At 50.3% G+C, this 25,818-nt stretch overlaps 1 protein-coding gene across 8 annotated transcripts in view; it reads left to right on the top strand.

Moving 5' to 3' along the window:
* The window catches only part of AMOTL1 (angiomotin like 1), an 89,526-nt gene that overhangs the window by 11,079 nt on the left and 52,629 nt on the right, over positions 1-25,818 (top strand). For 5 of the 8 annotated variants that reach the window (XM_076328273.1, XM_076328270.1, XM_076328274.1 and 2 more), the window contains exons 2-3: positions 5,274-5,409; positions 7,972-8,022. In XM_076328273.1, coding sequence (XP_076184388.1) covers positions 5,325-5,409; positions 7,972-8,022 — 136 coding nt within the window. In that variant the 5' untranslated portion in view covers positions 5,274-5,324. Of the gene's footprint in view, positions 1-4,048; positions 4,206-5,273; positions 5,410-7,971; positions 8,023-17,770; positions 17,833-19,315; positions 19,392-25,818 lie in introns of those variants that run through there. The other 3 variants (XM_076328271.1, XM_076328276.1, XM_076328278.1) reach the window with 3 other exon arrangements.

The following is a 25,818-nucleotide window of genomic DNA, read 5'->3' as shown; positions in this document are numbered from 1 at the left end:
ACTAATTAAGGGAGAGCATATCCAAGGCAGTAAAGAACAGCAGTGGGTAATTAAAGGCAGCCGTCAGGCTGAGCTCTGCGGTACGGGGAAGCAGTTTACCACCTTGTGCCCTTCGCTGTGGCCATCATGCTCCCAGTTACACAGGTTTGTGATGTCCCCCTCCAAGGCCTGATCCTGCCCTGCTCAGCTCCGTAAGGCTCAGTCAGACCTTCTCATTTCTGCTCGCGTTGCCCTTGGGCAGGTGAATAGCTGTGGAGAGGCGAGTGCAGAAAGGCGACGCCTTCGCAAGGCGGCGATACCTGCCCAAGAGCAGCGGCTGCTTGCCCAAGTGATGTGAATTCACCTCGGCACTGCTCCCACATTTGGCATATGTGGCCTTTTTGACACATAAAAGTTTTGCTCCGAGCAAAACTGAGGGTCAGGGGATGCTTTAACTTCTCTGGACTCATTGGGAGTGGGAAGAATCTGGGTTACCGTGTAGGCACCATCAGGATGTATATACCATTTTGGTGAGCACTGGGCTGGAACAGGCACGGTAAGGATGTATATATCATTTTGGTGAGCATGGGGCTGGACATTTCCAGCCCATGCCTGACAAGAGGAAGGCTGTGTCGCTATCCCAGTATTTTTGCAGGGTGCTGGGAAACATCCCAGGGAAAGGGATCTGTTTTGTAGCATTTAATCCCATGTGTGGTTGCTGCAAGACTGCTGCCCGAGACCTTCTCCCGCAGTCTGCCCGAGCTCTCTCCCTCTTCTCCAGCTGGATCAAGCTCCCTTCTTCAGTCCCTGCTTCTTGCCTCAGCCTCAGTCCTGCCTTGGCTGCCACTTCATCCCTTTGGTGTCGTGAACGTCCATCCCAGACCCCACAAATTGCTCGGAGGCACAGGTTAGGGTCGATGCCCTCTCTTGCTGGAAAACACACTAGCAATGCCCGGCCCCCATTGCAGGGTTTGCAACATGAGCAAAACAGAGATTTCTCTCCTCTGTCCCACCCTCCCACGCCAAACTGATACCCAACCCCACTCTCCTCAGTGTCCTCCCTCCTGCCCCATCTACCAGACCTCCCATGGCTGGTGGCCACTTCAGCTGTTGTGTAGCCCTTTCTCTTGCCCCAGTCCCTGCTGATGCTCACTTCCCCTTTACACCAGGCTGCGACATGCTGGTGGTGGCTCTGCAGTCACCCACCCTGGCCTGATCACCAAGCCCTGTGATGGTGTGTCTTGGGGCTGCTCTGCTGCCCAGGAACCAGCTGTGTGCACCCCATGCTGCCCGACTCCCCTGGGCCAGATCCTGCTCAGAACAGTTCACATGTGAGCTCTTCTTAGGTGCTACAAGGAGTTTGAAAGGTTGTTTATCTAAACAAACAAATCATTAAGTGCAAAGGGCTCCTGTATGCTGCTCTGGGGGTCGGACAAGCAAGGTGGTGTGTGGTTATCACCAGCCCTAGGTGGTCACCAGCCCTAGGTGGTCACCAGCCCTAGCAATGCCCAGGTCAGATTTGACTGAGCATCTCACGAAACTGTGCCCTCCTTCATTCCTAATGGAGGAGAGAAGAAGTAGCTGAGTCTGCATCTTCTGGAAGATGCCAGTGATTTTTACCCCCAGTCAAGCAGGTGGATGCAGCTAGAGCTCTGAAGTTGAACCGTATGTAAGGAGATACAATAGCTCAGAGAAATGGGAGATCCTTCATACAGCGTCTGCATCTCTGCTTAGCAGCGCCTGGTTTTGGTGAGCCATGTGGATAGAGGCAATTTTGAGGGCAGTGTTTGGGCAAATGTTGCTGGCTTCTTCCTGTCCTCCAGATCAAGCCCCTGTGTGCTGGAGCATTTAGGGTTTGACGCTTTAATCTCTTGTCTGTCTGGGTTAGTCTCAGGTCATTAACTTTTATTTTCCTGCTGTTCTGGCCATGTGAATTCTGCAGTTTACGGTACTAAAAAAAAAAAATCCCTGTGCAGCTGCTGGGTGCCCAGAGAGGCTGCCTGGCAGATTGTCTTAAACTGGAAATGCTCCAGAAGAGGAGCTTAACTGGGGCTTGTCCTCCGACAGCCACTTCTTACAGATTAGAGGGGTTGTAAAATATTGCTGAAATGGTCATTCCAATATTAAGCTATTTTATTCTGCAGTTCGGAAGAGATTTGCTGGTTAGGCTGAAAATGGACAGTGGCTTGTGATCTGTGTGGGTGCTATTGAGGTATAGTGAAAGCTGTGAAGTGAAAGGGGTCTTAATTAATTCAGCCCCTATTATTTTTTTATATTGTATCAGGATATGACATATAGCAGGAATGTGAGTCAAGTCTTTTCTTGTTTTTTCTTAGAGGACTGGTGGAAGCTGTAGGTGTGTAAAATGAACTCCCCCTGCCCTAAATGAAGACTGAACATAGGATCTGAGTGCAGGCACTTTGGAAAATATGACATTTGATTTGTCTTCTTCTTAAAAGATGGAGGTAATAGGTGTTGACTATTGACTGCAACAAGGCTGAGCGCTTCAAGCAGCTGGAGCATAAATCCCAGCCCTTGCGAGACACCAGGCTGAGCAGCAATGCCTCTTTCTTCAGCTTTGCATTTTAGTGAGAAGTGTATTGCATGAACGCTAATGCAGCTAGTGGGCCCTGGTCCGTGTTCGTACCCATCCCTTTCCCTCCCATCCCATCCTGCTGGGTGGCCGCAGCGGAAGGTGGGCACGACGGATGCTCTGTGGTGAGACAGGGACCATAAACCCATACCTGATCCTGTGATGCTGGCCCCAAGGACCTGACACCACCAGCTTCTGCTGGCACCAAGCTCTGCTGTGAAGGGAAGGGATGGATGCCCTAAAGCTACAGCAATGACTGAGGTTTATGATCTTTTAGGTGTTTCTCATTGCCAGTATTATTGTCCCAAATAAATTTTGGCTTTTGCTTTCTCTAGTATTGGTTGGACCTTATGCATCAGTAAAGTCAGAAGTTTTATATTTGCAATTAATCTTCTGTGTGATGGGAGCTCAGGACTCGTGTCTATACGATTTCGTGTCCATACGATTTCATGTCTATACGATTCTGAACAGAAGGGGACAGTGGACAAAGAGCTGAGGTCTGGAGGTTTGCGTTTTTCTTCTTTCAGAGAAACGAGTGAATATGGAAAATCCATTTTATCTTCTACGTTATGTTGATAAATTGCCCTTTCGTTCTTTCTCTCATACTTTTATTGAACTTGCAGACAAACCTCTCCCTTGGCAGGTGGAAAGAATAAATTGCCAGCAGTACACATTGACGAGATGCCTTTCAGTAGTGGAGTTGTACAAATAATAGGTTTTTCATTTCAGTGGCTGAACAGAAAAGTTGAAAATACTTTTTGTTTTGGGTCACCCCCTAAAGGAGAATGTTTCTTTTCTTCTTTGATTTCTTTTCATAAGCATTACATGAGACATTCTGGTTTGAGATTATTTAGTGCTTTTCATAACTTAAAAAAAGAAGAGAAAAGAAAAAGCAAACTAGGTCACTTTCAAACTAAAAACATCATTTGAAAGAACAACAAAAAATGTTTCATTTTAGAAACGTCAAAATGGAGCCTTGCAGCTTTTCTCAGAACTTTTTTTCTTCTCTTTCAGCTAAAACTCATTACATATTGAACCCAAATTCACCCAGTGTCTCAGTACCTATTAATTGCCCTTTGGGTGAATTTGCTACATCAAAAAACCCCAGTCAAGCTCCACCTGCATGCGGCAGTGACCGGTCCTGTTTGCTGCTCAGCAAACGCATATGCACAAGTATTTAATTCTACTGAATTAAGGTGTTGAGCAAGAGACTGGGTGAAATGACCTCTCGCAGGTCTGGCTGGCTCACCCTGGTGAGACCCAGCAGCGCGCTGGGGCAAGGGCTCAGGACTGGAGCCACTGGGGCGATAGCCGATGTGGGGCTGCTGCCCCTCCCCACAGACCGCCCAGCTCTGGCATCTCCCCCTGATGGGATGGTGGCTGGGGTACGCCAGTGCTTGGGAAATGCAATGGTGTGGCTCGGTTATGCTTCGCTTCCCCATAGGGACAGGGCCCATCCACCTCTTTCTTTGCCAGGTTTCCTAAGGAAATGGTGCTGCTGTGATGGTGTCCCTCCATTACTACCTGCCCGTCCCTCCCAGGAGCACCCTGACAGCATTAAATTACAACAAATTCCTACAAATGATGATGATGAAAATCAGGGGCTGAGTAGAGATGCACAGCTTCCATTGTGGTGGGTACCAGGGGACTCACCTCGCCGTGAAACCAGCTCCATTGGTGGCATTTGGGGTCCAGGTTTGGCTCACACAATGTTAGGGAAAGTCCCTGTTGTCACCCCCACTTCAGCATCTTCCCGCAGAGGCAAAAAAGCTCTGCAGTAACTTTTTGTTGCATCCCAACACTGGTGTGTGCTTCCTTGATAAATTAGAGGTTGTTGATGCTGGAAGGACTTTATTCCCTCCCAAATCCGTGTAATCCTGAAAATTTAGGAATGGATGAAATGCCCCTGTGTGCTTACCCCACCGGGGATGCACAGGTCCAAGGGGTCAGGGAGGGAAAATGCCTCCACATATTCCCATGGACTCCCAGGTGCAGCAAACCTGTAGGTAGTACCGAATGGCCGATAGACAGGAAAATAATTCAGTGTCTACACCAGAAAGGGAGTTTTTGGGATTAGGAGCTCCAGCTTTAACTGTTCAATAATCTCCATCCTTCCCCAGTGGCTCATAGCCACTGCTCCAGGGCTTGGGCAGCTGCGAGAACCAAGCGGCCAGTGGTAGCATCGGCTTGTAATGTGTAACTGATAACTCCCAGCCTGTAACTCCTGTCCATGGCGGGGCTGGGATGTGGGAGCAAGGGCCAACACCCCTGCCCACTCCCCTCGTCAGCTGGGACCCTGGGGTGCAGTCAGGCTGGGCATGTGGAACTGAGACACTCATCCCCGATGGACACCCTTGTGGCACATCACCCTGCTCAGAAATAAAACCCCATCCCTGCAAATATTGTAAGGGATTAGGAATTTCTCAGCATTGGTCAGACTGACAACAGAAAATGGAAGAGGTCCAAGCATTGGTGGCGTTTTGACACAGCAGGGAGACTTGTCGACGTGATAAGTCAAGGCTTGGCAGAGTCAGCCGCTCCTTGGTCCAATAGTCCCCTGTGAGCCATGTGATTTTTTTCTTTTCCTTTTTTTTCCTGAAATATTTACAAGACATTTTCCTCTGCTGAGGGAAGCTTCTCAGCAGCTGGCCATGGTGTGGACCACGACAGGCACTCAGAGTATCTTCTGGTTATTTCCCAGAGAGAGCGGCAGGAGGCATTGCGAGCAGATCTTTGATGCTGCAGATCAGAGATGGACCCTGGTGAAAACTGGAAGCTGGATGAAACCAACTGGTTGTCTCATGGTGGGATCCATCCCTTTGCCAGTGTGAAAGGAGGTAGGACATGATTGCTGGTTTTTAATCCACCCAGTGAATATGCTGGGAGCCTTTCTGATGTGCTGCCGCCCTTCACTGTGCTTGCAGTGGTCCCAGGGGTTTTGCTGGGCTATGTCCAAAGCAAGGCAATACTCGGTATGAAGGTGGGAAAGGTCTGACCCAAACTGCAGTATCTTGCCAGGAGCTGGCACACTGACACAGGCACTCGATTTGTGGCTTGTCTTCCTTCTCTGGAGTGGCCTTTTGCCAAAAAAAAACCCCAACACCCACCTTTTGGCAAGTTAATATGCCACTTGTGCTAGATGTGACCACCCTCACGCTCCACAAGCAGGACTCTGCAGATGGCAGTGGTCAGGGAGGAGTGAGGAGGAGAGCCAGTAAAATACCCCTTTCTTTCTTCAATCATATTTGCATGGGACAATTTAGGATGGCTCCAGGGAGATACGCTGTCCCAGCAGTGACAGGAGGGCCAAGGGCTGCCCTGGCTGGGGCTCCCTGTGCAGGACCATTCAAGGTTTCAGCCCACCTTAGCATGACACAAGACCTCCCAGCCCAAGGCTAGGGTCCATCACTCTCCAGAAATTGCCAATCTCAGGAAAGCACTCAGGGCAGATGCAATGCGAAATAGCCAGTAGAACTATCGATTCATCTCTACCTAATTTCCAGCTGCTGTAATTTGCTTTTTAATCCCTGCTCAAACATCTGGCAGAAGCAGCCACATGTGCTCCCTGCTCAGCCCCAGCTCATCTTCATCACCGGAGGTCCCCATCCCCCGGGCCAGCACAAGCTGCCCCTCCTTGGGCAAAGCCCCTTCTTTGGCTGGGACACACTGTGCCCCGGACTAAAACCAAAATAAACCCACAGCCTTCCAGATGACAGCACCTTGGGAACAGAAACATTTTGCTTTGGTAAAATGCTTTGCTTATCTCCATCTGTTTCCCTTGGCTTCCCACTGATAGCCCAGATGCCTGGGGAAGGGGACAGTCCAAGATGCAGCATTGCCTCCTTTTCCATGAGAGTTAAATTAGATAAGGAAGTTTATGCTTTTGAACCCAGCAGCCTTGGGTTCAATCTCCCCAGCCAAGCACCACTGGGTGGCACCCTTATGATAGCACATCTGCTGCTTCCACAGGTACCCGGCCCAGGGTGGCTCCACGGGACTAGCACAGGGATGCTTGCTGCAGTCCATCCTTTTTGCCCATTAGAACAATCTCTGCTTCTGTCATTTTTCTAAAATCTTCGCCATGTGCATGGTCTGTGTTACCGTTTATAGGTTGGGTTATACTGTTGGGTTTGGGATCCCACTGTGCTTGGGTCTGTAATGCAGAGGAGGGCAGAGTCACTGCCATCAGGAGTTTATAAAAATCCCAAATAGTTAAATGTGGTTATACATTGGCCTTTTGTTTTATATGCAGCCTGTTGCTATCCTAAACTAGTGGCTCACAGCTTTTTCTAACTGATGGGCATAACAGCATTTTATAGTGGGGGGCAAGATCTCTTAGAAATGTCACAAGTATGGATTACTATATGGTGTCATGCACCTGCCCTTCTTATACATTCTCCTTGAACACCCTAGGAGCAGTCCACAGATTCCAGACCGAAAGGTTTTTTAGTCTAACCCATGAACATTGAACAAATGTCATGGATCTGAAAGGAAAAAAAAACCCAAAAACCAACAGGAAAAAAACTACTCTCTGCAAATTTATTTATTTTTTTTTTTTAAATTGCATTGAGTCTCTGCAATTTAGCAGTATTTTGACATTGAAAGAAATGTTTGAAAATAAAGAAATCCCCACCAACTCCAAGGCACAAATGGCATTTAACACTTGGCCACATGCTCCTGTGTGGCTGCAGGTCCTTCTGGCAGTGAGGGATCCCTGTGCGCTGTGGTCTGCAGCGCGGAGCAGGCGAGGATGGGTGGGCTCATGGTGGGATTGGGCTTGGGATCCAAAATAATCTCCCACGAGCTTTCAGTGAGAGATGCCACTGGCTCAGGAGTTTCCAGAGCTCATGGTCTAACCTGCCACAGGCACTGAGTTACAGCAATATTATTATCAGATGACTCAAGGGTTTGCTCAGCCTCTGAAAAATTCCAGCCGGAGCATTTTCCTGCTCCCACTGGTTAAACCTACCCCAGCTGCCATTGTTGGAGGACACTGTAGCACGCAGGAAAGCTTTGCTGCAGGCAGGATGCTCCTGGCCGTACCCTGAGACCCGGGTGAGACGGGGAAAGGGAGCAGAGAGCCATGGCATGGCCAAAATGGGGAGCACGGCCAGGGGATCCCAGCATGGGCAGAGACAGGGCAGCAGAGCTTTTGCTCTTTGGCAATGCTGGAGGGGTATAAGGGTTCATCCTGCCAAGTCTCCATCTTGAGCTGCCTCCAAGGTTTTTCAGTAACAGCTGAATTAAAAGAAACACACATATAAAGACTGTCAGGGGTGAACTGGAAGCAAGTTGAGCAGGGGCTTATCTGCAGTGCGATTAAAACAGCATTGTCACCCCAGCTCTCCACGCTTCCCTCTCCAGCTGACCTTTCCAAGCATTTGTTCTTCTTCCCTCAGACAATGAGCTCTCCGAAGGTGCCCCAGCCCTCTTTGCTCTGGATCAGCTGGGTAAGTCCGTGTGTGATACATTTCCTCTTCCTTTTTTCCTATGTAAAGTAATTAGGGGATGACTTAAAACACAGGGCAGCCATTGAATGCTTTCCACTGCATAAATTCATCATCACCAGTGCCTCCTTTCTGTGTTGCTTTTGAATGCCATCCATCAGAGGGATGGCACAGCTCGATGCCAGATGTTTTTAGGACCTTTCTGTGTTTGATGCAGATTTTTCTTCCCTGGGAGAGAAGCTGTCACTTTTCTGGTGCAGAGCACTCTCACATGCTGCTGCTTCTTGGCTGGGGGTTTGAGGTTTAGCCCACGGCTGGCACTGGAGCTTCTGTGACTTTCTGGTGCCTTGCAACTCAATGAGGGTTTTCCCCCCTCCCCGGGAGGCAGAAGTAGAGGTGTGTAAAGAGAGAATGAAGAGTAAGACACCCAGGGAGAATATAACCTCAAATGGGCATGGGAAGCTGAAGGCTTCGGAGGCTGAATCCATGGGGGAGCCCTATCTGGCAGTGATCTCCCCTTCATTCCAGGGCCAAGGTCAAAAAAGATGTGTTGCTCAGGAGGAGTTAGGTGCTCAAGGTAAGGTGGGGGTGAGGACCTGAGCTGCACGCTGGGAAACTTCTGCAGGAGGTCTGATGTGCAAGGAAGGGGGAAATCAAGCCCCCAACCCCTCCTGAGAAAATGGGGGAAGGCTGGAGATGGAGCATGTGGGAAAGTGCAAATTAGATATGTTGGGAGAGACGTGAGGCTCGGGTCTGTGCACCTTTCCTTGCTCTTCGGCAGCATGGTGGGACCGCCCCCACACGCTGCAATGCCCATCACCTATACGACCGAGCACCGGCCCTTCCTCCCAAGGAAAAGGCACCCTCCTCTTCATTTTCAGGGCAATGAATTCTCCATCCTTGGAGATATTCAAAAGCTGTCTGGACACGGTTCTGGGCGACCAGCTCTAGGCAGTCCTGCTTGAGCAGAGGGCTTGGACCAGATGACCTCCAGAGGTCCCTGCCAACCTCAACCAGTCTGTGACTCTGCGACTTCCCCGCTGCTCTGAAAACTCACCTTGTCACCAGTAAGGATTCTCCGCATGCACCCACTGGGCTGCTCACCACATGCGGCACTAGTGGAAACTTGGGGTAGGAGGGTAAAAACTGCAGGAGCGCAGAATGGTGATTTTTATCATGTGTAACTATCTCTCCTGTAAACCTCTGCTGCTAAGAGCCAGGATCTTGAAAAAATTCCTGTAAATACAAAAATAAACTGTATGATGCCTCGCTGGTGCTTGAAGGGGTGGCTGGGCCGGCAGCTGTCCTCACTGGCAGTCTCATACACTTGATCTTAAAGGAGTCCTTGTGAGCTCTCTCCACTTGGTGTCAGGATAGAGACTGCTCTGACATGCGTTCACCCAGAGGAGTGTCTAACAGGGAATGGGAATAAAGCCAAGAGCCTTCCCTTGGCAGCCTCATTCATTACCCGATTGCTGTTAAAACAAGTCAAGTAACTTTAAAATGCATTTTCAGTGACACAGCTTCCACCAGCTCCTTTTCTTCTTGATCTTCCCCATCTTATCCCTTGACCGGTGCCTTCCCTCAGTGACACATGCCCATTTCTCCTAACCGTGGCAAACCCTCCAAGTCTTAGCAAATGTATTCAGTGACAAAGAACAAGCTCCCTCTCCCAAATAACAAGATTTGGTTGGTTTTAGCTGAGTAGCAAAGAAGTGCATTAGCAGCTAGACAGATGATTTAGATGTGCACAGTGAGGCTCGTGGTGACCCGTGGTCAAGGGGCAGGGCCCTGGAGAGGCAGGGATCAGGGCTGTAACACGGGACAACCGGCTTCCTGGCATCCTCCTCGTGTTAATGGGGAAATAGTCTGTGCCATCCAGTATGATCCATTGCCTCCTGAGGTGGTGGTTGGCATCTCCCAGGGCTTCCGCACAGCCCCATTCCCAGCTGAGGGGCAGCAGGAGCTGCTCGGACACCGCTTTCCTCTGCACAGCAGTATTAGACATCCCTCAGTCTGGAAAAGATTATTCAAACCAGGGCTTGTATCACCTTACATTTCCACTCTGCTTTCCAAACACAGCACAAGACGTGATTGCTCCATCCAAGGTAGACAAGACAGACAAAGGATGTGAGATAGCAGAACAAGTAATGGAAAACTGATCTCTCCTCTTGCCTCCCTCCCCGCTGGTGAGTTTTCAGCTGGATCAGTCTCCTGTCCTGAGTCATGCACAGCTGCGTGGTCTGCGGTGCCAGGCAAGCGAGGGGGTAAGAGCAAGCACATGTTGGAGGGGGAAAGGACAAGATCATCCCAGTAGCAGCTCAGTTTTATGCTGTGTTGAAGTGATCGTGTAAGTGGGGCCTGAGAATACCAGGTCAAAAATACTCAGCCCTGGTCAAATCAGCCACCTGAACAGCAGGAGTTATTAGTAGAGGAGCAGAGAATAAAGCAGCATTATAATAACAACATCCTGAGACAAAACATCAATATTGTAACAAAGCATCATCACCATAAAAATCACAGAAAAGCAGGTCTGAGCGGGACTTCAAGAGGTCAGCTACACCTCTCTTCTGCCTGAAGGCAGGACTAGCACCTCCAGTTCACCCATCACCCCACATGGACAACCAACCTGTCCTAGCAGCCTTCCTAGGCGATCCACCCCAGTGCTTCACTGCACTCTAAGGGTTTTCTTGGTGTCTAACTAAATTTCTGTAATTTAAGCCAATTACGCATTGTGCTGCCAAAGGCAGGCATAAGCAGGGAAAAGCCCTTCCACGGGTCAGACTGAGAGTTTCTTGTCCTCTGTGCAGGGGCTGGAGGAGGATCCCAACGGAGGATCACTGGATCACATCCTTTTTTACCTGCTCGTCAAGTCTGCCTTGACCTCTAGTCCTGCGTCCAGCTTCCGTGCTACTTGTCCCAGCCTGCTGTCAACTGCAAACGTAAAAAGCCATGCTTGGATTTTGAGTCATTCATGGAAATGCTGATCAGTATCAGTTTTATGAGAGGCTTTTTGCGTTGCCTCATGTCATGAGTAACTAACCTGCAAGAAGGGTTTTGACCAGTGATGCAGCCATCTATTCATACTTTCTCCTAGTCCAGGTGTCCCTCTCTTGCTTATAGTGATGCCATACGACACAGTATCACAAGGCTTACTTATACGGCAACATATACGGCATCTGCACCTCCTCCCTCATCTATAAGGTTTATTACCTCATCACAGAAGATTAGATGAGTCTGACCAGCTCTGTTCTTGCTGAATCTGTGCTGGCTATTACTCCTTTTCTACATGTTTGCAAAGCCTTTGGTCATTCTGGTGCTTCCAAGGATGGAATTAACAATGACTGGGAAATCACTTCCTAACTCTTCTTTCTCTCCTCATCTTAAAGACTGGTGCTGTGCTTGCTATGCCCAACCTTTGGAAATCTCCCTGTGGTCTGCTGCTGTGTAAGTCAGTGCATGGCTCACCTGTACCTTGAGCAGTGAGCACATTTCTGATGTTCCCTGAAGAAGTACCAGGCAAGGGAGGCAAAGGTGACCGAGGGACAGAGCAGCTTCTACAAAAGCAGACACTGAGTAAGCTACAACTTGATGACGTGGAAAAGAGATGCTTGAAGGAGGATACGGTAGAAGTACAAGAATTATGAATGGCATAGAAGGAAATAAGTGCAAGAGAGACACGAACATACCGGAGATAGTCCAGCGAAGGGCCACAAGGATGATGAAGGGACTGGAGCATCTCTCCTGTGAGGAAAGGCTGAGAGAGCTGGGTCTCATCAACCTGGAGAAGAGAAGGCTCTGGGGGATCTTATCAATGTATATAAATACCTGAAGGGAAGATGCAAAGAGGACAGAAACAGGCTCTTTTCAGTGGTGCCCAGGGACAGGACCAGAGGCAGTGGGCACAAGCTGAAACACAAGAGGTTCCCTCTGAGCATCAGGAAACACTTTTTTTACAGTGAGGGTCACTGAGCACTGGCACAGGTTGCCCAGGGAGGTTGTGGAATCTCCATCCTTGGAGATATTCAAAAGCTGTCTGGACATGGGCCTGGGCAACTGGCTCTAGGTGGCCCTGCTTGAGCAGGGCGGTTGGACCAGATGACCTCCAGAGGTTCCTTCCAACCTCAGCCACTCTGTGATTCTGTGAAATACGGAAAGGTTTAAAACAACGCAAAGGAAGTATGTCTTCACACAGCACACAATTCCATTGTGCAACTCGCTGCCACAGGATGTCCAGGGTGCCAAAAGTATGAATGGGCTCAAAAAGTGATTAGAAAACATCATGGAAGAAAGGTCTATGAAGGGCTTTCAAACCTGATGATGCAGCTACAACCTCTGGGTCAGGAAGGGAAACGGGATCATGTACTAGAGGAAACAGCATTTGTACTTGTACTGTCCCTTGTATTTTCTCTGCAGTCATCTACCAGAGGCCATGTCAGAGAGAGGACACCAGGGGCTCTTAAACTTTGGTATAATCCAGCGTGGCCCTTCTTGTCTTTCCTTAGGTCCACAGTGACTAACCAGAAGAAAAAAAACAAACCAAACCCACACCTCCTCTTCCTTTCCTTTCTTCATCTGTCTCTCCTCTCCCACAGCTTTGGCTGCTGGTTTTCAGCAGATATGAATCAGACGGTGACTGTTGTGTTCCTTTTGTTCTGTAAATGATTAAAACAGAACATTTCACACTTGCTTTGTGGCCCAGCAGAGGAATGCTGCATTGTCTCCTTGGCAAGTCCTGAGGTGGAATTTCTGGCTGTGGAGAAAGTGAGGTCAGGGAGAGAGAAACTCTCCGAACAGGGAACATGTGCAGACTGCTTCGCTGTCTTTCTCCTGTGCTTGCATGTCTTCTCCCTGTCTTCCATTCCCTCATCTCTCCTCTCTTTTCCACCTCCTTCCTGCTTCACTGGCAATTTTTCTGCTTGCTGCTTTCAGATGATTTAGCTGAATATCAGGAAAAAGAATGAAGAATAAAAAATGCAAGGTGAAAGCCCCCAGCCCAGAAAGCCTTGGGTAGACTAATGAGAATGTGATGAAATGGAAAAATAAAGTGGGACTGTGGGGTATGAACCCCACCTTGCCAAAATCAAGATGAAAATGTTTGTGTAGGAGATGCAATATCTCAGTGGAAACCCCTAGGACCTGTGCCTCACATTTCCTGACAGCTGACCAGAGGAGGGATTAGCTGGCTGTGCTATTTATACCTGCACCCTGGGTACGGTCAGCCTGCTGCAGGAGGCTCCCCACAACGGCGGCTTGCAGGAAATACTGCTTTTGCGATACCATCTGCTGGGGGAATAAATACGCCCAGGAATGAAATCCCATTGGATAAATAAAAAGGGAAGGAAAGAAAAAGCCCTGGTCCCTGCCCTGTTTGTTCCCACTGCTTTGTAGCCATCCAGCTGTTTCTTTTTCTTTGTTGTCCTGACCTCATCCCATACTGGAGTGAATCCAGAGAGCGAGTGCTCTGCTTAGCCGTCTTCTGCCAGAAAGCAAACAGGTCAAGTTATTAGAGAAAAATGAAAGCTCTTTGGCAGAACTGGAAAAACAGATGTGTGGAGATATTTCTGCTGCCTCGAAATACAATGCTGCCCGTTAAGTGCATATCAGAGGGGACCAGATAAATATGTACATTTGTCATTGTGGAAATCTTAACAGTGGCTATTAATTTAGCAGGATGGGTTTCTTCGGGGCTCCCCGAGCCCTGAGCTCACTGCCTGCCTGGTAGCAAGATTGCTTAAAAACCTTCTGTAGATGTGGTTTAGAAAGCGCTGCTCCAGCGCTGCAAGAGGATTTGCCTCTGCTCAGTAGTTAGAGATGCTTCGGGGATGCTGAGGATAGGTCGAAGGGTCTCTGCAGGGCAGGCGAAGCCTGTGACTATCAAGAAGAGGTAGGATTATCTCCACCCGAGATAATGGTAAGGGCATCTTTCATATCAAAGGCTTTGTGGCTTTTATTTACTAAACCTATCTGGATGAAGCTTTCTACACGGTGTATTCTGATTTCTTGATTCAGCTCTTGCTGTGGTCTCAACATCGTACGGTGGCTATTCATGCCGTCCCCACCGGTGGTGTTAACGGGGCTATAACTCTCCAGCTGCCCATTGGCCATCATTAAAAGCAGCAGCGACAGCAAGAAGTGAAACTGCATGCAGGCATTTGGGGTTGCCACAGTGTCAGGCGGAGCAGGACGATTATTTGTTTGCTTGCAGCATTAGGAATCTGTGGGATTACATGCATGGGTGGGTGCAAATGTAACGAGTGTCAATACCCGGGTGCGCTTGCGGTTTGGGATGGCCGCGTCCCCTCTGCAGGGCCTCGGTGGTCCAGCCCCAGCCATGGGGGATTCACGGTGACGCAGGGATGCTGAGTGATCCAAGGGGCTGCTAATGGCCGAGCCAGGGAGGCACCTGGAAATGCTTCTCCTTTCCCATGCAGCTCGCTGAAATGCGTGGGAAATCCATGAGAGGTGTTTATTTTCCACGGCAGGTTATAACAGAGATGTGCTTCCAGCCTGTGGATCATGTGTGTCTCCTTGATCCATAATTACCAGGGAGAAGCCGAAGGGAGGTAGTGAAGTGAGATGGCGCTGTCAGCTCCGCTCTGCTGACTTGACAACTGGAGTTGTGGTGGCACTTGGCCCCAGCTGAGCAGGTTAGGACCAAAAGGAAGGATGGAAGGTGGAAGGATGAACTTCTTTCCTTCTCCAAATTCAGTGGGGGAATAACATAAAAAATATAAAAAAACCCCCCAACAACCCAACATTTATAAAAATAGTGGAGTTATTCCAAAATTCATTGGGGGAACAACGTATTTAATATATATTTTTAGATATATAAAAATTATATATTATATATATAATTTTATATATCTTAAAAATATATATATAATTAGTGGAGCTGCAAAGTGGAGAAGGTTGAGCGGTGGTTGCCTTGCCCTCCTGGGCAGACACAGCTCCCCAGCGGTTTTCAGGTGTATCAAACCACAAAGGGATTAGAGAACTCCCTTTCCAATCTGCCATCCTTAGTTTACCAAATCAAAATAGAGTTGAACGGGAAAAAAACTTTGAAAATCACTTGGAAACATGCACCAGAAAATGAATAACGTGGGGGAAAAGAAAAAAGACACTTTTACCTAGGCAGAAAAAAAGACTGTTTTCCTTGGAAACGTAACAGCATGGTTCATGAGGTCCTTGTGATGCTACTGAAAGACAAGACAGCAGATAATCCTTTTTCTTGATATATTTGTTCTTCTAGCACTGAAATCATCACTGATCATCATGCAGCAGTAGATGAAAGGGGAGCATAGACTGTGGGGCCAGAATGAGAAACAAAATAAGCCCTTGGACAGGCTGGGTCTGCTTGGCTGGGGGTAGTACAGCCAGATTGCGCTGCAATCGCCCAGTCCCCCATGACACAGACTAATCAAAGCAGAATAACCAAAAATACGTGCCCCATTTTGCTCAACCACATGATAAAGCTGGAGCATGACAAAAAGTAGCGCTTGAATTGCCATTTTGAACTGGGCTCGGCGAGCAGTGTCCTCATCCAACTTCATCCACCGCTGTGAACAGGCACCTGACAAGCCGAGGGCAAAATTTCACCTTCATTTACAGCTGAGCAGGTTCATGGTTTGCCTGTGTCTATGAGCAAAGCCAGCATTTATCTCCAGGGGAGGTAGCAGAGAGCAGCTATACAATCTGAAAAACCGAAGGCCAGCTCCTCCAGGGGACCGAGGTGTCTAACTCAATCTATCGTCAAGGTTCCCCGTGATTTTGCAGAGGATTTAGCATTTAAAAACCTTAATTTGGGCCTGACTTGCTCTGAGATACTCAGGGCATCTGTAGGAGACAAGAGAACTGAACATCCCCCTCTTGTCCAAGTCTGGTACCCAAAGCACTAGCCTGTGGTTTTTCCCCTGAGGAGGCCAAGGATGCGATGGTTCCCTTGCCTCCCCCTCAAACAGCAGCGTATTTGCAATTCTCTGCTCTTCTGCTTGAGCGTAACTCCGGCCTGTATTAGGTAACCTCAGGGAGACAGCTAATAGCTGCCTCAGTTTCAAAGCTTCAGAGAGACACTGGCAGGGACAGCACCCGACTGTCACCTCACCTTGCACACCAACACGGAGGGAAGGGCACCTCTGAGGATGCTCAGCTCACATGGAAAATGTAGTTCTGGGGTAACCGCTGCCGTGGGAGATGTGCAGATGTGGGAACAGAGGAACCTGATTTCACCACCAAAATTTTTTCCTCCTTTGCCCCTTCCCCATAGCCTGTAGTTTCCCTGTGCCTTGCATACACCTAAGCAACATTGAGCAAAGCTGGGTTTTGCAATTTGAAAAAGCAATGCCTCAGACTGCTGTGATTCACAGCACACTCCCACCACCTGGAGCTGCTAGGAGTCCCTGCTGCATCTATCCAGCCCTGCGACGATGGCACCGGGCCAGCTCCAGTCTTGCCATGCCCCTTTACAGGGCTGCAGTGGCACTAGGCGCTGTTCCTCTTCAGCCTGTTGCTGCATTTCCACTTGCTTTTACCACTTCAGCACAGTATTTCAGGAGGCAGAAGCCACCATCAGTCCCTTTGGGGCCTGAAAATCTTGTCTGTGTGTTAAGAGCTGGGAGAAATGAGTGCAAATCAAATGGATAATCCCAGTGTCATTGGGCATCTTGCTGGGGCAACGGGATGGGGAAACCCAAGCAGCGTGGTGGCAGCACCAGTCATCCAAAAAGAGGTCTGCCCTGTGGGGCAGTGCTGGGAAAAGGATGCAGAGGGACTGCTGAACCCAGTTTGTGCCCACATGGCCCCGAGGAGGGGAATGAAGTGCGGTGCAAACACCCGAGGAGATCTCCCATGCTGTCCCCCACACCAAACCCTCGGCAGCAGGGCCGGGGTGGGCTGGGGAGACAAAGCAGTGGCTCCAGTCCTAATGAAAACGCATCCCATGGAGCTGGTGTGCCGAACCGCAAAGAAACCCTGAGCTGACAAATGTCCTGTGGTCCCATATCACAGTGCTCGTGGCCAGCATCGGCCATAAATCCCTTGACGTCAAGGGGTATGTGCATCCGCTGCTGATGTGAAAATGGGTGATGAAGCAGGTGGGCAGCAGAGGAAAGGGACTGCATTTAAGAATGGGGGGCTGCCCCAGCTCCGCACTGGCTAGATACAACCGAGTCACTCCCCAACAGCCACCCGCTCCTCCAGGCGCAGGGAAAGCACCCAGAGCCCTGGGAGACGGGGAGGAAGCCTGGGGTTAATGTACGGGCTTGGGACTCAGGGTAACTCCTATCAACTGCACATTGCCTGCGAGGCTTGGAGTGGGGTTTGGGGAGCCTGTGTTGGCATCTAGGATGGTATTTAGGTCCCAAGCATACCCAAGCACGAGGTGGGGAGGCCGTGCCGCCACGCAGGCTCACCCCTGGGCGCATCCAGGTGTCTCCGAGGCTCCGTTCGGGGCTGCAAAGCTCCAGCGAAGCCCGTGGCCCAGCCTGGGGGGCTCCGGCTCGCCCTGAGCCCGCCGGCCCCGTAGCCTCGATGGGAGGCACTTGCGGCCAAGGCCCCCCCCGGACGCTGCCCGGGCGGTGCTCAGCGGCCGCCCCCCTCCGTCGGGAGGTGCCGGGCCCGCCTGGCCCCGCCCCGCCCCTGGCCACACCCCGCCCCGCCTCCAGCGACCGGCCCCGCCCCGGCCTCTAGCCCCGCCCCCGCCGTGCTGCCGGCCCCGCCCCGCCCCGCCCCGCCCGGCGGTGCGCGCCTGGGGGCGGCGGGGAGCGGCGCGGATGGCCAAGGTGCTGCCGGGGGCGGCGGGGCGCGGAGCCGGAGGTAACGGCGGGGGGGTGTGCGTGTACGTGCACGTGCGAGGTGTGTCTGTATGTCACCGCACAAGTGCGTGTCTGTGCATACATGTATGTGCACACGTGTGTCTGTGTGCAGCCGTGTGCGTGGGAGTGCGTGTGCCTTCGTCCACGTGTGTACCGGGGAGTGCAGCGGCGTGCGTGTACCGGTCTGTGTGGGAGTGCCGGTGCGGGCTGTCCCTGCTCATACGCACCCGTGCGTGGAGCGGGCGCTGCGTGGGGGGCCGGGCCGGGCCGGGGTCGCTGCCGCTCCCGCTCCCCCGGGAGCCGAGCCGCAGCTCCCCCCGGGACGTGCCCCGCCGCTCCCCGGGGAGGATGCGGGAAGGCCTGGGCAGCCCTCAGCGGGCTCCTGGACCCAGCGCACCCGGCTGCCCCCGGGCTGCGTGGAAACCCCACCCGGTGTGGGAGCGAGGGCGAGTTTATCCTTCCCCCGCCCCGCTGCACCGTTAGGGCCGAGCAGCCCGGCCCGGCCGGCCGCGGGATACTCCATGTTTCTCCGCGCCCTGAACCCTCCCCGAGTACTCCTGCGAATTTTCTCCGCTCTGAGAAGGCAAAGCCGGCCGGGTGCGCGAGCCCGGGGTTGGCGCCGCCGCAGCCACCGGTCGGCTCGGGATGTTTGCAGTTTATTTTGAAGGAGGAACGTGTCAGGCGTTGAGGGGGGGCCGCCTCCGGCTTTCCTGGGGAAGAGCGAGGCGGGCGGCCGGGACCGCGGGGGGAACGTTTCCAGCGGGACCCGGAGCGGCCGCTTGTGTTTCCGCAGTAGCGGTCGCAGCGTCCCCGTGGGTCCCCCAGCGCCAGGCTGTCACCGCTCGTCCCAGCCCCGCCACCCGGTGGAGCGGAGGGCCTCCCCCGGGAGCACCCGCGGGGGTGGCGGCGGATCCCACCCCGCTCCTCCGCCGCGGACGGGGCGAGCGCGGCCGCGTCCCGCCGCGGGGTGCGTGGGGAGGGCAGAGCCGGCGGGCAGGGCGAAATGCAGGAAGGGCCTCCCACGCCGGGAGAGCGTTTTCTCACGTTGTTGTTGTAGGGGGATGGTGAGAGGGAACTTTTAGATTTAACCTTCCTACCCCTGCGGGGAGAACAAAGATAAACTCCGCTTTAAACGCGGGGGGGGGGAAGCGTCGAAAGAGGAGAAAAAAACCCCACGTGAATTTAACTCGAGTCCTCCTGCCAGGTTTTGTGATTCGTAGTTTTCGATACAGGAAGGTCGCCGCTTGGTCTTTTTCCTCTTTCGATGGAAAGAGGTGGTGGTTTTTTCCTCTTTCCCGGTGCTGCGTGGCCGTCCCGGGAGCGGGGAGCGGCGCCGGGCCGGGCTGCCGCACGCCCGCCGGAGACCGAGGTCTGTCTGCTGAGGCATCTGCAAGGCCCTCACCGGCATCCGCTCAGCCGAGGTTTTGTCTTTTTTTGTATACAAATAAGCCTAGAAAGCTTTCTGCGAGAGGGGTGGCCTTGAAGATCGGGAGTCCCCGGATTTTTTTCTTGCGCACGGCTACCTGGCAACGCCGTTCCTGCTCACAGGTGTGCATGGAGGTATATATATTTTTTATATATATATGTTTTTACATATACGTAGAGTTCTATATGTAAATATATGTAGATATATATTTTTATATATGTATGTAGAGATATATAAAAGATATGTAGATATATATGACTACATATATACCTATATAAATATAAAGTATACTACATATATTTATATTTTTGTGTGTGTGTGTGTATATATATTTTATATATATATGTAGCCATTGCTAATGGCTAGAAAAGCTCTTAAAAGGGTCCTAAAATACCATATCAAAAAATGCCCAAGTGGTGAGGACAGGGAGTACCGGGTGGGTGAGAGCCCATAATAAAACCCTCTTTGGGGTTGCCTTGGGTGCGTGCTGTGGCCCCGCGTGGAGGGGCCGCATCCTGCCCAGCCTTTCGCATCCTCGGCCCCAACTGGAGCAGCGGTGTGAGGGGATGAAGTTGGGGGGTGGTTTTAGGTTGTTAAATAGGGAGGGATGTGCCCCGTAGCATTGCTGGGGCTGGGCCCCCCAGTTTCCTCAGGCTGTGTGGGGCCAGTGGGAGTCCCTCCATCACCTGCATGTCCATCCTCCTCCTCTGTCCCGATGTCCATCGCTCCCCTTTGCTCTCTGCCAGCATTTGGCAGGGGGGCTTTGCTTTCCCTTTTCTTTTGGAAAGCACTCGGCTGCTGGAGGAGCATAGCTTCAACCAACACAAGCACGTGCTGCCCCTCCAAAGCCTCGATGCCCACAGGATCAGTGGTTGCTCTCTCTTGTTTTTCATTTCCAAGCACGTGCTGCTCCTGCGACATCATGGAGGAGCGTAGGGGCAGTTCCCGGGGTCCTGGCCCCGCACAGTGATTTGGACCAAATCCACCGCACATTGGCATCCTGGATGGAGGGACTGATGCATGGAGACAGCTCTGGCGCTCCTTGCAAGGGCTCCTCTGCGAGGAACCGCCAGCGCAGAGCTGAAGGCATTGCGTTTCTCCAGTGCAGACACACCGAAGGGGGTTTATAGGGATCCCTGCAGCAGCTCCAGGAGGGATGTGCACGGGGCTGCCCGCGGGTTCAGGCTTAGCTGGACTCTGGGGATGCATGTGGAGGTTTCAGGCTGACGTGGAGATGTTACTGCTGACCATTGCAGCTTTCCTTTGGGAAATGAGAGCCTGATGGTCCCCAGTGCCTTTTTTTAACACTGATAGGCATATAACTCGCTTTAAAGGCCAGATCTGGTATAAATGTTATTTGGTGCTAAGGTGGGAGTACGTGCCTTGCGCAGCCTCCTTGTCCTGGAAACCATTAGGAGGACGGCTGCATACTCGGGTTTTCGCACAGAGACTATCTATCTGCTAATGTAATAGTCCCAGTGGAAACTTTAGTGCTCAGGAATATTTTGCGGATTTGGGAAAAATCCCAGGAGGATTTTTGGTTTCATACAGCAATTGCTTTTTGGCAGCTTTGAGATAGATGTAATCTGGTTCCCATTTGTGTCCTGAATTTTTAAATGGAACAGCCTGCCTTCGGCTCAGGGCAGAAGTAGAAATAGATGGAAGTAAATAGAAAATAATAGTAATAACAAGAACAACATCACCTCTATAAAAAAAATTGTTAGGGCAACTTTTCTATTGAAACGTTGCATTTAGGAAGTGTATCTCTTCTTTTTTGGTCCTTTAAGTGGCTTTTCAGTAGGTGAGATGCTGCTGTGGGTGTAAATCTGGAGTAAATCTGTAGAAGCTGGTGAAATCACTCTGGATTTGGACCAGCACGGGTGAGATCAGACTTTTGCCTCACAGTAAGGTATATCCTGCGTGCGGCAGCAGGTCCTGCAGCATTTGCTGGCATGCCTGCTTGTCACTGCCTCTCGGTGGCCTTGCCACAGACGCGGCGTGTCCCAATGTGTTGCGTGGCCGTGCCTTTCCCCATGCGCGTCTCTACCACGTCTTGAAGTTGTGGCGGGTCCTTATTGCACGAGCCAGGTGATGACAGCTGGCACGCGTCGAGGCAGCGCCTTTCGAGGAGCAGGGTGATCTATAGGGGGATGCCACATCTCAGGAAAACATAGCCTGGGATTAAATAATTGAGCAATACTTGGGATTATCTGCTCTGACTGTATTGGTTAGCACAAATATAAATGTGCTTTAGACAACAGTAACTCCAGTGATCAAGGCTCAGGCTGGAAAATAATGAAATTATTTAATTAATTTAGTTTTATTTTATTTTATTTAATTTAATGAATAATTTTATGAATGAAAATGCTTTTAGTAAAATTCAGTCTCCATTTAAGACCTAAGCGAACTGAAATAATTAAAAACCTGTTTTCCTCTGCCCTCCCTCCTCAATGTACAAGTTGTGAGCACATATTTCAGTGAAGTCCCTGCCAGGCTGAGGGATGGCACATGGGTCCCCGAGGTGCCTGGAGGGCAGGAGGCACCGGGGTCCCCCCCAGGGACCTGGTCTGGGCTTCGGCATCCCGCAGAGATGGGAAGGTACTTCGCGGGGGGACTCCACCCTGGGATGGCTACCTGGGTTGGGCAGGGGGTCCCTGCCTGTGACATGTCCCGTCCCCTGGGACATGTCCCCCTGCCTGCGACGTGCATCGTTTTTGGGCCGTTTTCGAGGTGATGGCTCCATGCCGTCGGCCGTTACTGTGATTTTCCCTGTTCTAAATCTGAGCTCAGCCAGCTGGGAGCAGGAACTGAGGCAATTATCTTGTTAGTGCGTCTGTGTATAATACCTTTATTAAATTTCTGCATTTTAAAAATAGCTGAATATAAATTGCATGTAATCATTTAATAATGGAAGGCTCATATTTTTAATATATATTCTGGTGGAAGACAGTTTAATTTCTTTAGACATGACACTTAAGAATAATGCAAAGGCTCCACTCAGTGTAGGGTTATCACGAGCAGTTCTTCACATGGATCAAGTGAAGCACTGTGGATCCTTAGCCTATGGTTTGTTGCCTGTGTTTAAAAAAAAAAAAAAAAAAAAAAAAGGAAAAGCTCTAGAAATATGAAGATCCATACGATAGAGTTCAATGCCTGCATTTTCAGTTAGAGTACTGTACAGTCTTTGTACTATTTTTGTTCTGTCCTTATCCCAGGCTCCTTTGTACGCTGCAAGTTTGTGGGAATGACTCAGGGAGAAAGCTATTTAACCTAAAGGACACCACTGGCAAAAAAAAATAGATGTCAGTGACTGTGAGTGGGAACCGAGAAGAATATTTGTGTGTAACTGAGGAAGAGGATCCTGAAACCGCCTCCAAATGGGGTGAAAAAAAAAAATCCACTTTTTCAGATGCTGTTTATTCTGTTCAAGAAGGGAGTTCTATAATATGGTTGCTCGAAGTAACGAGGAACTAGACTTGATCCACAGTCCTAGGTCCTATTTCACTTCTTGGTTAATTAATGGAAGGGCTTAAATATCCAAGTGACACGGATCATGCCAGTGCTTTTCTGTAACGTGATCATTTTTAAAGGCAGTAAGTACAGCAAAGTTAATCATAGCTTAAACTCCTGCTTTGCAAGTGTCTTATCTGTATGTCGTAGCTGGTTGACTTAGGATTTTTTTTCTTCCCCCAGTGGAAAAAAAAAATCCTTTCCTAAGAATTTGCATGATGAATTTTTATCTTGGAGTTTTTTATGGCTTGGAAATCAGAATTTACGGCGTAGTGAAAATGTCTGCAGACTCTTCGCTGTGCTGACAAGCGGCACGGCTGTAGCAGAAGTGTTGTCTCACTCTCGAGCTCCATGTCAGCCTTTGTATTTCACTTTTTTACGGAGAGTTTCTTCCCTTACTTTCAGCTGAATAATACTTACCCTTTTATCTCGGAGCAGCAACGCTGACATGAGTCGTCATTGTGCCACTGGCACTTTGATCAAAGTAGAAATTTCAATTATTGATTCAATTCTTTGAATAAATTTAGGCTGGCTCCATATTGCAGACTCGCTGTTATAGCTGCAGAGGCAAATGTATAGCTCATAATATATAGAGGCCTTTAAAATGCACATATTTCTGCAAAGCCTAGCGCAGCCACCGAAGGAACTTGCATCCCTTCCTCCATTGGGCTGATGCCCAGGTAACTGCTCGGTGCCTGGAGCTGCGATGAAAATACTCTGCCTGCATCCTGCCTCTCCTCCGGGTGTGAGCCTGGGAAGGGGGAAAAAAACAGCAGGTCATTCTAAAGTTAAAAAACCTGTAACCATCCGAGATGAAAGAGCACCGTTTGCCCCCACATGCCCGTGCACCTGATTTCCATTGGGAAGGCGGGGAGGTGTGGGCATCCATGGGGGATCTCCCGGGCAGGGAGACTTGGCTCCGCTCTTTCCTGTATCCATCTGATCTCATGCCAGGTTCAGGAGCTGCTTTCAAGGCGCCTTTGCTTTGCTTTGCTCATAGCTTTTTTTGCTTGTCTGCTTTGTTTTTTGCTGACGGGAAGCGTATATGAAAATAAGCACGTGAAGCTGCAGTTTCACAGAAAGTGTTCATCCTTGTAGGCAGTTAAATTTGGATGTGTTAGCACGATTCCTTGGGATAGATGGGGTTTGGCTGCCTTCATTGCCTTTTCTCATTAGTCTTGCTAGTGCTTTCTTGGACAATGCACTTTTTGGAGAGTGAAATGATGGTACGCGAGCTGGGAGACTCCAGGAGCTCTTCTTGAGCAAGGGAATAGCACAACGTGGATCCCAGAGCTAACACTGCGATGAGGATTTCTTTCCCCAGAGCAGGGAGCTGCTGGGGGGTGCTCGGTCTGGTGAACCCTGCCAGGCACAGGGGTGAGGCTTCTCCCGGCTCAGATGTGGTAGATCCCCAGCTTTCATGTGGGAAACGAGAGGTGCTGCTCGCTCACATCTGGTGTGAGTTATGTGGGTTGGATTTCTGTCCTGCAAGATGTTGCTCTGCTCCCGTGAAAATAATATTGGTGATGGTTGTTCAGTCCTCGCGGGGCTCAGGAGCCCTGGCAGCAGATGTGAGGTTCCCAAGCAGAATTACAGGGTGCGGGAGTGAGTCAGCCACCCCAGAAGTGACCTAGAAAACCTGCACATCAGCTGGGGAGCTGCTGATGGGAAACAATCACCAACGCGTGTCTGAGCCCCTACTCTTTGTGGGAGCTGGGGCTGGGGCTGCAAAGGAATCCCAGCACTGCCAGAGAAGAGCTACCAGCAGTACCAAGAGCATCCTTTGCAACAATGTTGGAAGTGGCGTCTCCTTTTTGTAGGTAAACTAAGAAATGGGACATGCGAGTTAATTTTTTCTGAGCTGAAGGAAACTCAAATCTGCCTCCCAGCCTTGGGAGAGCAGCATGGCTGTGTGGATGGGGTACGGCAATCCCCCCCCACTCGAAACTGGGCTGATGCTCAGGAGAGAAACTAAGGTTCATGGGCCAGGTTGCACATGGAGGGGCACCCAGCCTCGATGGAGGGTCCCTGTGACCCATTGGAGGGACTGATGGGTCCACCCTGGCGGATTCATGGCACAGCGTTCGGGCAGCCCCTGGGACGCTGGAGCACTTCGACCATCCTTTCGTTGGTTCCCTTAAATGATTATTTTCCTTTCTTGTTGACCTGAAATTTTTATGCAGCAACAGGGCAGAGAAAATATTTTAAATGTGGAATAAGGTATTTATACTCCTTTCTGGCTTGGCTATGAGACAGAGGGACAGATGTGGGCTTGGAAACGATGTCATTTTTGTTCTGTCATTTTTGGACCTCCCTTACAAACCGCGGCAGAGTTTATAGGAAAGCGTAAAGCCGCCTTACTTACTTTTTAATTTCAGATGATTGCTTTGGATGGTATTTGAAACGCCTCAGTCTCTTTTAAACCGCTAGGTCAGTAGGGTACAAATTGGGAGAGGATTTTTTGGAGGACAGCTCTGTGTTTTTGTTTGGCTGGGTGGCTTTTGGGTGGTGGAGGAGGAGCCGTATGTGCCAGCAGCGCAGGCTGTGCCGCAGGCAGTCACAGAGCGGTACCCAGGCGGGCAGTGGGGTGTGATGCAGAAACTCATCACTCGGGTGCTGCCTCAAGGTGTTGCCTCTAAATAGCAGCAAACTGTCTTTGCACAATGGGCATTTTTTCGTGTTTTACTGAAGGTGAGAGTAGTGGTACAGTTTGGCTGTAAGAAAACCATCTTCTCCGACTAGTTTTTTGAGGAGGAAATTTGCTTCTTGGGGATGCTGTTGTTGCTCTAAAACTGTGGCTTTCCTGTAATGTCACAGCAATGAGCTTCCTGTCAGGTTTTGCTTTAGATCCTTTTCAAAACCAGACTGAAGCCACATCAGAAACAGGAAATATTTAAGCATTGCTTCTCTGTCCCTGGGTCCTTGCTGACTGTCTGGTGTTAATCTTAGCAAATGATTCATTGAAATAGTTCTGAATCTTCAAATGAATTGCGCTGCTGTGTAGTAACCCTCCAGGATAATACGTCTGCTTCTGTATGGTGTAATGCATGT

The sequence above is a fragment of the Aptenodytes patagonicus genome, chromosome 1 (genome assembly GCF_965638725.1).
Source record: "Aptenodytes patagonicus chromosome 1, bAptPat1.pri.cur, whole genome shotgun sequence".
Classification (NCBI taxonomy): Eukaryota; Metazoa; Chordata; class Aves; order Sphenisciformes; family Spheniscidae; genus Aptenodytes; species Aptenodytes patagonicus.
Note: the sequence above shows the minus strand (reverse complement) of the source record. Positions and strands in the feature narration are given on the sequence as shown.